The 16808-nt window shown below is 36.8% G+C and overlaps 1 protein-coding gene across 1 annotated transcript in view; it reads right to left on the minus strand.

Moving 5' to 3' along the window:
• LOC141807220 (cadherin-12-like) overlaps positions 1 to 16808 on the minus strand; it is a 216578-nt gene that overhangs the window by 62330 nt on the left and 137440 nt on the right. The window contains exons 4-6 of the mRNA XM_074693046.1: positions 14920 to 15039; positions 11820 to 11987; positions 4355 to 4542 (exon numbers count right to left, since the gene is read on the minus strand). Coding sequence (XP_074549147.1) covers positions 4355 to 4542; positions 11820 to 11987; positions 14920 to 15039 — 476 coding nt within the window. The remainder of the gene's footprint in view (positions 1 to 4354; positions 4543 to 11819; positions 11988 to 14919; positions 15040 to 16808) is intronic.

A 16808-nucleotide genomic window follows, 5' to 3' on the forward strand; every position in this document is an offset into this window, starting at 1 on the left:
TGTGCCCTAAAAATTCCTCTGCCTCAACACTTCATAACAGAATTTTTTAATACCCTGATTTCAGACTATTGAGGAACTGAATGTTGAATCTGTTTTGGTCTTATTTTAAGTAAAAAATTGTGTTGTATTTTACTTGATTTAAGCCACATTCAACTTACCGGGCCAATAAAATGTCTTATTTCAAGTTATTTAAAGACAAAATGAGGTCTGAAAAATTTGCAAGAAATTTGCTTAAAACTAGAATAATGTCTTAATGCCGGTAAATTTTCTCTTGTCTCTTGGCAGATGTTTTTTAACTTGTTACAGCAATTTGGACCTCATTTTTGTCTTAAATTACTTAAAACAAGACATTTTCCTGGACTGATCAGGTAAATGTGGCTCAAATTATATCTAAAAAGACATGTATTTTTTTTATAGAAAATGAGACAAAAATACTTAATAATTTCAGTTTTATGCAATGTACATGTGATGTCTAAGTTCAGTTTTAAAAATTTGCAGGAGTTTCAAAAAGTTGAATTTTTTTTTTTTTAATTTAGAAACTTTAAATATTTACAAATTTTTGACCTTTAAAAATATTGCTCAAATTTTAGACATTTAAACATTTAAAATAAAAAAAATTTGAATTAGCAATTTTAATAAAAGTAAAATGAAAATAAATTAATAAAAATAAAACAATTTAAAAAAAGAAAAAAAAGGAAATTTATTAAATTTGCTTTTGCCACATTTATCCACAGCTGATCAGGTATATGCCATGATTGGCCCTGTAAAGCACATTTCATAATTCACATGTAAAAGCTGCTGTTAGCTTGTTTTTACACCCAGATCTGGATTCCCAAGCAAGATCGATAAATAAGGGCCAATTTCTATGATCCGTGATTGTGGCTCATATTACGCCAGAAAAGACATTTTCCAATGAAAAAAAGAAAAAAAAAAATACTTTATAAGATTTAAGTTTTGTGAAGTGTACATATGACGTACATAGTTTATTTTTAAAAATTTGAAGAAGTTTTGAAAAGTTCAAATTTTGAAAAATTCTGAAAAAATTTATAACTCTGGGCATTTGCAAATTTTTGACCCTTCAAATATTTGCTAAAATCTTAGACATTTTAAACATTTATTTTTTTAAACTGCTTTTTTAACTTTTAAAAAAGAAGTCCAAATTTTCAATTTAAAAAAAGATAATACAAAAAAATAATGAAAAAAAATAAAGAAAAGGTAATTTATTCAATTTTTTGCCACATTTATCAACAGCTGATCAGGTTTATGCCCTGGTATGAATATTTCAGAAATCACACGTGAACGTTGCCGTTAGCTCGTTTCTTTTACCCAGATCTGGATTCCCACACAAGATTGATAAATGAGGGCCAATGTATTTAATCAGTGAATGTGGCTTATAATAAGTCTAAAAGACATTTTCTTCTGAAAATAAGACATAAACACTTGATAAGATTTAGTTTTTACACTGCCGTACATCATCTGCATAACAGTGATATGGTACACCTTTGAATTTGCTGATAATTTGGCTCAAGGGCAGCAAATACAAATCAAATAAAGTAAGAAATCTCAAACTGAGAGAGCCCTCAACTCTCTATCTAAGATTTCATCAATCAGTTTTCCTACATCTCACTTGATTTGATTCCCTGATAATATCTGAAAGAAGAATGCAAAATAAAAATCCGTCAACAAGGCTCAGAATCAGCGCTCACAGCATCCGAACAGCAGCACCAGGAAGCTGCTGGGTGGAAATAAAACATGTGAAGCTGCATACCTGAGGGGAGTAGAGGTGCTGAGGGTGCAGCAACACACTGGCCCCCCAGGTGCAGCTCTAACACCTGCAGGTGGCTAAATATAAAGAGCTATTAGCATGGTTGGAAGGTTTTGATACACCCTGTTTTTCTCCTTGGGCAGAGAAAGCTTCTCTGATGTTCAATGATTATCTTTTTCCGAGCTTGGATGATGGTTGTACGTCCGTTCTGTGCCTCACATAGAAAAACATGGAGCTGCTGAGACGTGTGGCAATGTACAGGCGCCACCAGGCACTTCATTGTACCAGGGTGTTGATTATGTTCCTTTCTTTGGTTTCTGTACCGCCATCATGATTGACACTCACATCAGATTTTCCCTTTAAATAGACGACAGCCTCATTAGTAGGCTACAGAGTACAAATCTACATGACGTGTCGAGGATAATTAAGGGATACTATATATCAAACATGTTCAAACGGGGATCATATGGAGCTACAGAAGAAGGGTTAGACTGAGCGTGGGCAGTGGGCACAGCATGTAGAAATGTAGAATGGGTTGAAGCTGTTCCCTTTGGGTCTATGTGGAGCCAATCCATCAACCAATCAGAGCAAACCAATACGGGATCTCCAGCCAAGGTGCAGCCCTTTGGGCCCAACACGGGGTGGGAATTAATTGGTTTATAAAACATGCATTTTTTGTTAAAACCAACAAAGAAAGGGTAGAAAAACTGGCAGAATGATCCAGTTTGATTGTCAAACACTTTGCATGGCAACGAGCAGTGTAAGCTATCACTGTCGTCTTTATTTAGCTGTTTAAGCTTTGGGTTTTTGTAAATACCGTCTGTTCCTTCATGATACTTGGTGCTGGGTCAGGAGAAACCTAATTTCTGAAATAACTTTTTCTGATCACATGACTATTTTGTGCTTTGTTACCATCAAATCATTGAAATCAAAGCAAGTGCTTTGTCTTACGATTAAAACGGCCATATTAGAGTTAATATGAGCCAAACCATGTTGAGTAGATATGATGACTCAACAAACAGATGGTTTAATTTTATAATTTTATGGTATTAAATGCTGGTATAAGTATTTTTTAGAAGTTAAGTTATACAATGTTTTACCCTGAAGTATGATCAGATTTCCTCACAGATTCTGAACGTTATGACGCCATTACTGTTACCAACAGTGAATTGTGGCGCGTTACGTTCAGCCAAGCACAGAGAGGAGCTGCTGATAAAATGTGGGGAAATGTGGGGAAAAGCGTCAGACACACTATTAATGATGAGAACAATCATGTTGACACGTCTTAAACAAAGAGCTGATGCTAAAGTCAACTTCTCAGTAACAAATATCACACAGCTACCTGTGTGTCTGTGTAACCTCAGTCAGAGAGGATCTCATGCAGAGTCTTTGGATCAAACCAACTCCAGGGAGAGGGGGGGGATGCTTTTCCAGGTTTGAATGTAAGGTACAAGTAGCCGACTTGTTTTGACTTTGAAAAAGTAGCAGTCTGTAGGGTTAAAACAGGCATTTCAAGGACGGCAGTAAACAGACACCACTTCGACGTCAGAGATGGAAAAGGCAAAAAGAGGCATGAGCATTATGTCCCATAGCAAAAACTGACTTCTTCAGCAAAATTAAAAGGTTTTCAGAAAAGTAATGCAATAATACTTTCTCTGGTAATGAATTACATTTATGAAGGAGGAAATCGGTAACTAATTTATTAACTTTTTTTTGAGAAAGTAACAAGTAACTAATTACTTTTTAAAATAAATTGCCAAACACTGTCAGTGCTGAAGATTTTTATCCCTTGAGTCCAGAGGAAAATGTTCACCATGTGAAATTTAGTCCATAACAACATCCGCAGCTCGAGTTGTCCATGTAACCCAGTGTTTAATGTGTTTTTATACAAGCCACTTTCAACCAAACAAGTAATGAAAAAAAAATCTTATTAAAGATACTAAGAATGGTTTAAACTCCAGCATCAATTTTTCAAGAAAACAAATTTAAATAAGAATAAATTTATGTATATGTACTTAACTTTTGATATCTTAAATGAAAAACTATTTTTTTTTTTTTTTTAGAAATTATCGGGTGAATACTGGTCATATTTAAAATAATAATGATGATAATAATAATAATTATATATATATATATATATATATATATATATATATATATATATATATATATATATATATATATATATAATTTTTATTTTTTACAAAAATTAACATTAATACTTGCTTCAGTGCAGTCAAACGAAACATGTTCAATTTTCATTTTAATGCCAAAACAAGTAACAGACCAGGGATTTTGGAGCATCTGTTTTGGGACCTCCAAATGTGGATCATATTAAGTCTCATAAGACCATTTTTATTAATACTGACTTTGATTAGATTTCAGTTTTTGCTGCATAATGAACGAGCTGTTGAGCAAATGGGTTAGAATAATAAGTGTCTTGAAAACCGCTTTTTTAATTTGCTGTTGAATAAAAAAGCTTCCCATCCTTGGTTCCATGGTAGACTGAATATGCTGAATTCCGGTGGTTTTTAAGGAGTTTAGTTAAAGTACAGTTAACATGAAGTCTTAATGGTTAATACTGCGTACCCTCTTGAGGATGATGATCCCCTCCTGGTTGTGTTCGTTGGTGGTGATGTCAAACATAGCTCCTCCGTCCCCCGGTACAATTGTGTACTCCACCTCTGCATTTTTCCCGATGTCCAAGTCGTGAGCTTTGATTCTCCCGACCGCAGACCCCACCGAAGAGGATTCAGGGACTCTGAGATGAAAGAAACCTGTAAAAAAAAAAAAAAGGAGCTTGGTTTTATTTATTATCATAACCTGACATGGGAAAGCAGACATGGAGCCCTTCACATCTCGTGTCCTTTATGCAGCCTCTCCCCCACCAAGGAGCTGCCTTATCCACCCACAGGCAGGCAGATTATATGCCCTTTCTGAAGCCAGCTCTGTAGCTGCAGGCATGACATTATTCAATTTCGACGTGTTTGGACATCAAGGCCGCTCAGCACCTTGTAATTGGCCGGCTCCAACTGTCAGATCAACAAACAAACCAAAAACTCAAGGGCTTTGATAACCCTGGAAAAGACGAGATCCCTGCCGAGGACTTTGAAAGAAATCTACAAACAAACAGGGGAAAGGATTTCACTTAAAGCAGAAACTAGCTTCATATTTTGGTCCATAAAAACACCTGTAAGTCCCAAATTTAGATCCTTAAAGTTAAAGACATGTAAAGAGATGAAAATCAAATGTTTCTGTCTTCAAGGTCACACGTTTATGTCTGACAAAGCTTTTCTCTGACGTTATGTTTACATCCATTTCTAACACATTCCTCCTTTTGCTTTGTAAACTACTCCACATATTTCTCTGCTGGGGCGGCACTCAGAGAATGGTTTGTTTGTCAAACTTACTCATCTTATGCTTGTGTGAATAACTGTGTATTTGAGCTTTAAATGGAAACATCCATACGAGACGTGCCGCGGAGGAAGGAATGTTTTGGCGGTCTGTGAGGGCGGTGGTGCTTGAGCCACTTGAAGGATAAAACTAAACACTTGACTCTTGGCTCTTCGAATGCAGAGAGGAAGCATCTTGGCAGGAGTGAGTTTCTTTGTTGAGGACCTTAAACACAAACTTAAACACTCACTTCTACTCAAGCCTGAAACGTAGTCATCATTTCACTCTCCCTTCGTCAGTTTTATTGTGGATCTCTGTGTTGATCCTGGGATTGAGACAGGGGATGTGAAAGAATTTGAGGAGGATAATTTCAATAAATAATCAAATACTTTCAAGGACAAGCCGTCATTTTGAGACTCTTTTAAAGATTGTGTGCTTTGGAAGGATGGGACGGGAACTTTTCTAACTGAACGGAGGATAAACAGAGCCACACTTTTACAGTTTTTGCTCAGCCCTGTGATTGGTCAGCTGTATTTTCAGTTGTGTACATCCTCCGTACATTTAATCTCTTCTGACATCATGTTTAAAAAAAATATTTCTGGGCTTTTTTTCTGCCTTTATTCACAGAGGAGAGGACAGTGAATAAAACAGGAAGTTTGGGCAGGAGTTGGGAGTGACAAGCAGGGAAGAGACCATGGTCTGGAAACCTGGGAACAACCCTAGGTTGTGTAAAACATGGACGTAGTCTTTGTGACGTCTCTGTGAAATGAAGCCAATCCACGGACGCAGCCATATTGGATATAAGTGAGCTTTGAGCTTCCTGTCTAACAGCTATAGGATGCCTGCCTGTCACATGACCTGAGCTGTGTCTCTGATTGGACAATCAAAGGATCCTAACAACTTCTAAACCGCTTAGTTAAAAACAAATAAATCCACCTCCGTACAGTGTGTGCTGATGGAGAAATTAATGTTTTAGACCCAAGTTTTAGACCTATCAAAGTCTGTTTTTTTTTTTACTTGGTGGGTACGTGACTTCCAGACCTTCTGTAGCCAGCCTCAAGCAGATTCTCAATTCACAGCAACTCTTAGCACTTCCACAGCAGCTTCATTTTTCTGAAGTGGATGTTGCCCCTTAGGCACAACCTAGACCACCAGGTCATCTGCACCCCTCCTTCTTCGTCAAAGTTTCTGGATCATTAACAACATTTTTAACCTTAGATACTACACTCAAAATTGCTGAAAATAAGCGACAAGTAAGTAAATAAATAAACATATACATAACATAAAAAAGTAGAAACAGGAAACAGGATGTCACACAGACCACAGTGCCCCCATGTGTTACGTGTTTATTGACTCTCTTTCTATCTGCTTTATCTTGTATGTTCTTCGTTACTGTTTATTTATCTACTGCACAGCACTTTGATGACTGAATGCACTTCATGGGTTTCACCTGAGTCTTAGTCTTTGGCATTTTGTGGTTTACGTGCTGTCCCTTTTTCACTTGAGTTCAGGATTTTTCCTGATTTTTGTAAGACCCGTATGATTTTTGTGTAATCTTGTACTGTGAACTGATGCCTGCTGCTGAAAAACAATTTTCCCACGGGACTACAATCAAGTTCAAGTTGAAGTTGGAAAAGGGGGAGATAGAAATGCATTACAATAAATTGGAATCGATTGATAGCTCAAAAAACATTGTAGGTGACTTCAAATATTCATGTGAGCAACTTTGACGTAAGCTATTAGCGCACTTGTCTTAGCTTGTAAATAAATGTAAACAAACTCTCTTAAAAAAACGTATCAAATATAATTTTCAACAAAGCATCACTATTTAAATTTTTAATATCCTCAACATCCTGTGTATGAACGTACAGCATTGCCTCTATGATGGATTTTAGCAGATGGCAGTGGATTTAATTCAGGGCTTGCTAAGGATCTTTATCAGGAAGAGAAAGTGAAAGGGGAGTGAGCTAACATGAAAGCTGTGTCCCAATTCAGGGGCTGCAGCCTACGGAGGCTGGATTTGAAGACCGATTACGTCACAGCGGTGCGTCGGAGGCTGTCCCAATACGGAGGCTCCTCCAAATGCGGCCGACGAATCCGTCCTCCGTTTCGGGGGCCGCGAAGGACGGGTTTGGTGAATCCTTCATAGCCTCACATATCCCAAGATTCATTGCGCATGAACGCCGAACATGATGGATACGGCCGAACTCCAAAAGGAGTCCTGATTTATACAGATATGAAGGATTTCTGGCAACAACTATGTGATTGTGTTTCTAAAACGTGAAAGAATATTTTGTTTTTCTGTGTGAAAATGTGTTGTTTGGGCTCTTTTCAAGTAATATAAAGTGGAAAAACAGTTCTTTATGAATCTTCTCATTATTTTATAAAAATATGTCCATAAATGTAAATTCTCTTGGGAAAAAAACTTACTTGGAGTTTTTATTTATTCATTTATGTATTTTTTTACAGGGAATTCACAAAAGACATTAAATCATTTCAGCAGCTTTTATTTTATACTTATTTATTTATCATCCCCCCAGCACTTGATCAAATGTTGAAAATGTACGTTGTTGCCTTACTCTCATGTAAATGGTAGATCTATACTCTATCAATAGGGATAATAATAATACAAATGATATAATGATAAAAATGATGGTAATAATAATGATAATAATAATAACAACGCAATAAAAAGATAGTAAAAATCATCCTGTTTAAATGTGAGGTTTTGGTTTACGTGTGTTTAAAAGTAATGTAAGCCTGACAGGTGAGGGCGGTGCTGTGTGACGTCGAGGGTGACAAACAGGAAATGCTTCGTAGACCAGACCGTCTCAATTCAGTTCGGCCTTTGCGGTCTTCGCAGGCTATAAAGGCCGGGTCCTCCGAAGGCTACAGCCTCCGTAGGCTGCAGCCCCTGAATTGGGACACAGCTGAAGAGTCCAAACAGGATGTGATGTCACCAGATACACTGCCTTCAAAATAAATCACTTTTCAAACAATTTTAGCTGTTAACTCTTATTTAAACCTGAAAGAAGTCACAAATGAGTTTTTTAAAGGACATATTCTGTGTAAAAAAAAAAGAAAAAAAAAGAGCATATTCTTTAAAAAACTACAACAACAAAAAAATTACCTTATTACAGGGAAAATAAAATAAAATAGAAACTAAATTAATAAACAAATAAATAAACATATAAAACTATTAAACAATAAAAGTAAAAAAGTGAGCTTATTCTAGGGAAAATAAAATAAAATAAAAATAAATAAATAAATTAATTAATTAATAAATAAATAAAACAATAAAAGCAAAAAAAGTGACCTTATTCCAGGAAAAATAAAATAAAATATAAATAATAAAATATAAATAAGTAAAACAATTAAACAATAAAAGTAAGTAAGTGACCTTATTCTAGGGAAAATAAAATAAAATAAATAAATAAATAAATAAAACAATAAAAGTAAAAAAAAGTGACCTTGTTCCAGGAAAAATAAAATAAAATATAAATAATAAAATATAAATAAATAAAACAATTAAACAATAAAAGTAAATAAGTGACCTCATTCTAGGGAAAATAAAATAAAATTAAAATAAGTAGATAAACAAAACCAATAAAAGTAAACAAACAAACAAACAAACAAACAAAAAAAAAGGACACATTTTCATTACTTTCAAGCAACTTCCATTTAAGTGACTTTAAAAGCCATATTTGTGGAAAGAGGAAGTGCACATTTACATGTGAATGAGCATGCTCAGTGGGGTCAGTATCCAGAGGTATTTACATACAGATCTATGTGTTTAAACCAGAGCTTAAATCTTAATCCAGACAGAGATTTGTTTGCTCTGAAACTCTTTTTTTTTCATCCTATGCAGACGTCTTTAAGTCGACTGACTCACAGGTCATAAGAAGTTAACTTGAGCTCGTTGTATTGCGCTATCGGTGGGTTAACAAGCTTCTTGGATAATCCAGGAAAGCCATGTGCAGGTACATAAACTGCTATTAGTGATGAATGTTGGGACCACATCTGGTGCCATCATCAGAGGCTCATTCAAGGGATTTATGCTTTACTAATACTTAATCCATAATAACTGGAGGGAGCGGGGATTTCTGGAAAGACAGATGTGGGATTGATCCACGCAGCGATGCCGGCGGTGAACCGAACCATCTAATGTTTTCTTTGATTTCATTCAGTTTGGGGTTTTTTTTTTACCTGTGACCCCCTCATAGACGGGGAGGAGAGGCAGACAAATAGAGGATTTGGGGCAGGACAGAGAAGCAGCCATACCAGGCTGAACCTGTGTGCTGTGACAGCATTATGGAAATATCATCTTTCCCTCGGAGCCAGAGGAGCTTGACCGGCTGACTGCCTGTATTTACATTCAGAGGAGACCGCTCCGTGTCTCTGCAAAACACCTGGAGAGACTGCAGCAACACAGGAGTGCCACACGCCTCCTGTCGTAGGACGGTATGGATCGCACACACGGTTTAATAACCATGAGTGGGGGAGCGTTCACAGATCGATGTGTTGACAGCAGGAGCGATTTTTCTTCTTTTTTTTTCTGCTTGGCTTTTTTACATGACCTACTGAACGGTACAATCAAATTAATCTGCTTTAGCAGCTTATAGAGAAAGAGCAGATAAACGTGGTGTTAAATACACTGACTCAATCCCCGTGCAGCACAATGATGCTCAACCAGGAGCTAAAAATAGACGCATGCCCCATGAGCGAAATAACACCAGTCCTGCTTTATTTGCCAAGAGTAGTAGCTGGAGATGCAATCATGCTAAATAAACTGGCCTTAGCTTCAGACTGCACAGAATGACAAATACTAGGAAGCAATTACAAAGAGCAGGGATGATGAATTTCCTCTGCCCTCCTGTAATTTGTTCAGAGTTTATTTGTTATTCGAAATATGGGAACCTTTGTCTGGTCATCTGTATTGTTTCAGCCTTAAAGGAACATTACGTTAGAAAATCAGTGATGCTGATAACACGTTACGCTGATTTGACCTGCTTATTCAGTAACGAAAGGAAAAAAAGAAAAAGAAAGAAAATATATATAGGTTTTTCTTGCAATTCTGGGAGTGACAGGAACCGTGTATTCGTCACATTTTCAGAATTAGGACAACCGTAATAGCAGTTTTTGACATTGTTTGACTTTTACCTGGAGGAAAGGTGAGTCCTGCCTTTCACTCCCTCTATTCCATGAGCTGAACCCTCTATTTAGCATAAATCCATTGTTACAGGGGCGTGCCCAGACTTTTTAGACTTTGGTGCCCCGGGCAGGGTCTTGAGAATTATGTGAGCCCACACTCCAGCAACATTTATTTTTGGTTATTGTATTACAAATACAGGATCAACAGACCACAGCTTTAACAAAATATGAAACTGATAAAAAACAAACTAGACCAAAACAAATCATTTAAAAAAATAATTAAATCTAAAATTTAAGTGAACAACCTGTGGTGTACCAAAATAGTTATGTAAAGCTTTCTTTCGTTGTATTTTGAATTCTAAATTCTAACTTTTTTGTTGTTGTTTTTAACAGCAAAGTACGGTAGGGTATTGCAATCACTTGAAATAAAATCCTGTTTTTATGAGATAAGTATCCAATACAAAAGGAAATTTTATTTTTTGAATTTCCTGTTTTTTAGAAATACTATCTCTAAAAAACATATATATTTATTTTGACTTTTTCTGTTTTTACCAGAAAACTATCTCATAAAAACAGAAAATATATATATATTTTTTAAATTTTGTGTTGTTGGAGATACTATCTCAAAAAACAAAAAAAAAAACAAAAAAAAAAAACCAGAAAATATTTTTTATTTATTTTGCTGTTTTATGGGATTTACCTCAAAAAAAAAAAAAAGATTCTCATTTTTATGAGATACTATCTCAACTAAACAGAACATATTTATTTTTTAATTCCCTGTTTTTTCGAGATACTATCTCAAAAAAAAAAAAAAAAAAAAGTTTTTTTCATGTTTTCATGAGATACTATCCAAAAGAAAAAAAAAAAAGAAAATATTTATTCAAAAACTTTTCGGTTTTTATGAGATACTATCTTAAAAAGCAGGATTTCCCATGATTCCCTGCAGCATGACTCATTGCCGCAAGATTTGCTACTTATCAGAGGAGCATGGTCAATATGGTCACGTTTCATGTTTTTTCATCGAGATGACGATAAATGATTTTTAGGAATTCTTTTACTTTTCAGATTTTTGTTCTTACAAGATAGTATCCCATACAAACAGGAAATTCTTAAATAAATAAAAAAAAACTGTTTTCTGAGAAAGTTGGGTCGTTAAAACAACTACCAATGTTGGCCTGTTCCTTTAAAACATACAAGAAGACTCATATTATTATTCATTTTATCCTCAATTCCACAATTTTGCCAAATCGTGCAGCTGCAGGTGTTGTCAGATTATATATTTTTAGTTTAGATTGTTTTATCCCATAACGATTTTGTGATTTTATTTTACTTGTAATTTTAGGGTTTTATTGGTACTGGTGTTTCATTAAATTTTATGAAGTTTAATGTGTCTTTTATTTTATAAAGCACTTTGGTCAAATATTGGTTGTTTTGAATGTTCTACATAAATAAACTTTTCCGGGGTAACTGTGGCGACATTGTAGATAGTAGATTATGAAAGAGCACTCACTTTTGGAGAACCTGGGCGGGTTATCGTTGACGTCGCTGAGAGTGATATTGACGGTAGTGGTCCCTGCCAAGCCCCCCAGCTGGCCCCCCATGTCCTTGGCCTGGATTAATACCTGGTACTGCTCCTTCACCTCTCGGTCCATATTGGGCAAGGCTGTCTTTATAACACCTGGTGAACGGAGAGATGGATGAGGAATAGAGACAATAAAGGAGTGAGGAACGACGGGAGAAGAACACGTCGTGAGATAAGACAGAAGACACACACGGGGGAAAGTGGTAAACATCAAATCCTTTGAAATATGTTCACATCAAACACACAATTTACTCCAAAAAGCTCGATTTATTTCCTCCAAAAGGAGCTCCATGCTGCAAGAGAGGCTCCGACCGAGGCTGAAATAGAGGTCATTTCACAAACTGGAGACACTTGACATTCAATAGGGAACTCTGGTGAAGCCATATAATGATTCACTTGAGGATCAGAGACCCTGAGATCAGAGAGCGTTTGTACTGCAGATTAATAGCTGGGTCAGCGGGAGGTTGGCAGGCTAAGAGGAAGTAGGAAGTGCAAGGGTGGGTTTCACTTTCTACCTCTTCTTTTTCTTTCAGCTTGATGGGAAGGTGAGGATTTGATCTGCAGACCTCTGACCTGCCCTGATCTTGACTCAAAGATCATGTTTACCTTTTTTTTTCTCTAATCATTCCTTAAAGACGCAGGGTGTCCACGTGTTGACTCATGTATGTTGTTCCTCTCCTCCCTTTTGAAGCGTTCTCCCTCGAGTGTTTGTTCCTCTTGTTGTCGTGTGTTTGGAGATAGACGCAGTTTCCCAGCAGGACAAACATTTGCTTTAACAGTCGGATTATTTCCCCAGCCTCGCTTGGAAACACACTCGCAGTATGTGCTCTGTAAATCTCTGGGTTGAGCGGAATAATCAGCGACATATTCCACCGTATCTGTCTGTGTGATATGTATGAACCTATTTTCATACGCTTTGAACTGTCCCAGATGGTGAGCCAACAGCAGCCCACTGCCGGCAAACGCTGGCGGAGTGAAGGTGTTTCAGATCTGGAGCAGTCGCCTGTCTTGCTCTACCTTTCTGCCAATCTCCAACCTTTTTTACCGCCGTTTCCCTCCCACACCAGCGGAGGTGTAAAGGAAGTGAAAAAAATGGAAATGGCAAGCATCAAATGCTTATTTGCTGCTTGCTCGCTGTCAAACAGCTAAGACGACTAATTGTCCTCGCAGCAAAGATTCAGCTTCAGTGTGAGGCTCTTATTTTGGAGGTTCAACTGTTGTTTCTCCAAGAACATCTTACAGCCACATGTTTTGGTGTCTTACTAAATATTTGGCATCAGCTGATGGATAAATATAGAGGGATTATTTGTCTATCAACAATAGTAGATGCGTGCGCAATGGGGATAGAAAAGTCACCAGTTAGCATGGTCGCTATTACCTCCAAGACACTTATAGCTCTGTAACCGTCCAAGCTTCATAGACGTTGATTCTGTTACAGTATCATTTCTAAAAACTGAGCACAGAACAACCGTACATTTGATGCTGATAACAGGTTGAATTTAGTGTTTAAAAAAGCGCTAACTAGTCTGAATAAATGGAGCTAAACGCTGCCTCTGCAGTCAAAATGCGTGCTGTTTTATGATGATGTGGACTGATAACCAGTTTTAACAATAGAAATAAGACACTAAAGATAATAGAACTAAGGCTAAAGGTAGACTGTGACTTCATAGTAGATTTGGCCGCTCTCCGATCCCCGCTCCTGCAATCACGTGCCAAAGTTCACATGTTCACAAGCCAGTGCAGGGGCGCTGCCAGGGATTTTGGGTCCCATGACAAAAATTTTTACCAGGCCCCCCTTTAATTTTATTAGGGGCCTTTCTGGTCACCCTAGAATCCTTCTCCTTTTCAGAGCCCATGAGCCAGTGTCAAGACCTTTGCACACTGTGTCTGTTTTTTTTTTTCTTCTTCTTCTTTTAAATTGAGGCACGTTAAAAAAGGAAGTTCACCCCCATGTTATGTCAGTCTTGTTTGTACACTGATGCCAATACTTTCATACCGAACAGTTTTGACTTTTTTGCATTTTTTGGCACCTGTCAAGCATGTTTTCTAGGGTTTTTTGACACTTCAGAGATGCCGTAGGTTTCTTTCACCGTTATATTTTTTTATTACAGTTTTGGGCTTTGTTTAGATCAGGGATTCCCAAACCTTTCAGGCTGTGCACTCCCTTTTACCTCCCAACTTTGCTGGTCCACCACCAGTGCCCGAAGTAATTAAAGCCATTTATATAGTATCAAAATTAAAAAAACATGGCTACTGTCAATACAGAACAGAATGTACAATAATGGGAATAATGATCTCTTATATTTGATATTTATATATAATGATATTACAGTAGTAGTAGTAGTAATAATAATAATAATAATAATGATAATAATGATAATAATAATAATAATAATAATAATAATAATAATAATAATAATAATTTTATATATATATATATATATATATATATATATATATATATATATATATATATATATATATATATATATATATATATATATATATATATATATATATATATATTTATATATATATATATATATATATTATATTATCATATATATATATAAATTTTAAAAATTTAACATTTTTTTTTTTCAACTGTTAATCCCCATTAAAAAGTGTTTAAATAATTCATTTAATTTGTTATGTAGTTATTTGTCGATGAAATATCAATAAATAATGGTGCTTACGTCGCGCACCTCCTAGCAACACCACACTTTGGGAGTCCCTGGTTTAGCTGATGAATGAAGACCTGTGTATTTGTGTGCGTCAGGAAAAAAGGCATCAAAAATAGAGGCATTAAAAATAACAACATTAAAAACAACATTAAAAGAGAAACCTAAGACAAATCTTGTCATTAGTTGTGAGTGAAATCTAGTCCACTTTGTATGGTTTTCTGTTCCTTTTCAAGTTGGGATCACTGCACAGCCAGGGAAAACTCACCATGAGCAGAACATATTTAGCTTATAGATGTGAAATAAAGATCAAGATGATGATGTTGTTAAATATCTGAGCGCTTTACCTGTTTTGGGGTCGACGGAGAAATATGGCTGGCCATGGAGGATGCTGTACACCACCCTGGCGCTGTTTCCGTAGGTGGGATCGTCTGCATCTGTGGCTGTAACTTGCGTCACATAGGTCCCTGTGGGGAAAGAGTGGGAAGACATATTGACTCTGACTTAATTTCCCCCACCCCACTCCACCTGAGAGTGAAATCTGAACCCTTTGAAGTCCATCAGTTTGTGAAAGATCTCACCTGACACTAATGAACGGTGAGCTGAGGGAGCTGCAGTCAAAGTATCTGATGGAGAGCGCTGGGGAGGAGTGAGGAGGAGGAGGGATGATGCTCAGCCTTACTCTTCCATGTTTTGATTTGCACATTTGCTGCATTACGAAGTGGGCATTATTTAAAAAACTGGAGCTCTTGTGCGACAATTCATTAAACAATGCCACCATTAAGAAAAACAAAGGGCTGTGGCAAGAACAGTATTAGGATGGCAGTCTTCCAGCCTCCTGCAGTAAGAGGGACAGGATAATTACTTGTTTGGCTCATCCCCTTTAACTAGCTGGCATTGAAAAGCCCATTTCATTAACATGGGCCTTATTTACCATGCATTTAAATTAAAAAAAAGAAGACTCAATCCAAAGTTTCAAGTTGTGAACAAACAGGCCTCATCAGCCTGACTTCTTTATAACTCAGGAGTCTGCGGTTCTTGTGGAAGACGAGCAGATACTTGGACAGACTTCTAGCAGACAGTTTGACAGCCAGCTCTGAGTACACGCTGTAAGTCTGTGTATCAATCATAAACCTACATCTGGCTACAGAGGTGGGAAGTTGCCAAGAACAGATTTTTAAGTGTGGGGTTGCTTTTTTTGGGTATCTGCGCTTGGAGATTTATTTTCTCACAGCAATTCACTTTGTCCTCTACAAATACGGTTTCCTTCACTTCCTTAACTTTCCAGCTCTTTACTCCAAGCCTTTCATAAGCTGGAGGACTCAATTAAAAAAAAGTTTAAAAAGATTTTTAATTGACTTGCTTTTGATACTCTGTTAAAGCCAATAAATCACCACATCAAAGTTTTTAGTCAAAGACTTCAGATTTTAGAGCGTCAGGAAACTTTCAGGGGTCACTGCAGTTAGTTAGTTAAAGTGGTTTTAGGGTCCTAATGCAAAATGTGAAATCTAAGAAGCATTTTGACTTATTTTTGGTCAAATTTGTCTTATTAGACGTAACTCAAACAAAATTTACCTGAGAAGTCTAGCAAATGTCTCATTTTAAAATATTTATAAACAAAAATAGAACCTTTCATGGACAAAAAAGAAGCTTGTCAAGTCACAAAATAGTAAAAAGTTCATGCTCCTCCCTCTATTTTTGAGTGACACCTAGATCCAAAAGTGGCCTAAAGTATGCCATAATCACTCAGTGCCCCCTGCCAACCTATTTCAGACACATGCCGTTCCTCAGTGACACCTGCCATTCCTTAGAGACACTTGCCAATTTGGCCATGTCCACACATAGCCGGGGATTTACAAAAACAAATAAAGCCCCCTCGTTCATTTTGAAAAATACTTCCGTCCACACGCAGCAGGTAAATTCGCCTGTGTCAGCCAACCAGAACGAGCCTACATCATTCAGCTGTGACGTTAAAGAACTGGAAACTCAGTTTACCGGCGTCTACACGAAACCATGAAACCGGAGTTTTCCAAAATCTTCACTTTTGCCGGAGTTTTTAGAAAACATTGTTTTCGGTGACGTAAAACTGCAGTTTCATGTGGACAACAGGCGTGAAAGTATGAAAATATATGTGTTTTCCTAAATACCCAGCTACGTGTGGACATGGCCTTACTCATCAGCACCTACCATTCTGTCAGTGGCACTTGACAATCTCTCAGTGGCACCTACCAATTGC

This window comes from Halichoeres trimaculatus, unplaced genomic scaffold, assembly GCF_033239565.1.
Source record: "Halichoeres trimaculatus isolate MK-OKI-2021-1 unplaced genomic scaffold, fHalTri1.1 fHalTri1_scaffold_18, whole genome shotgun sequence".
In the NCBI taxonomy this organism is placed as follows: domain Eukaryota; kingdom Metazoa; phylum Chordata; class Actinopteri; order Labriformes; family Labridae; genus Halichoeres; species Halichoeres trimaculatus.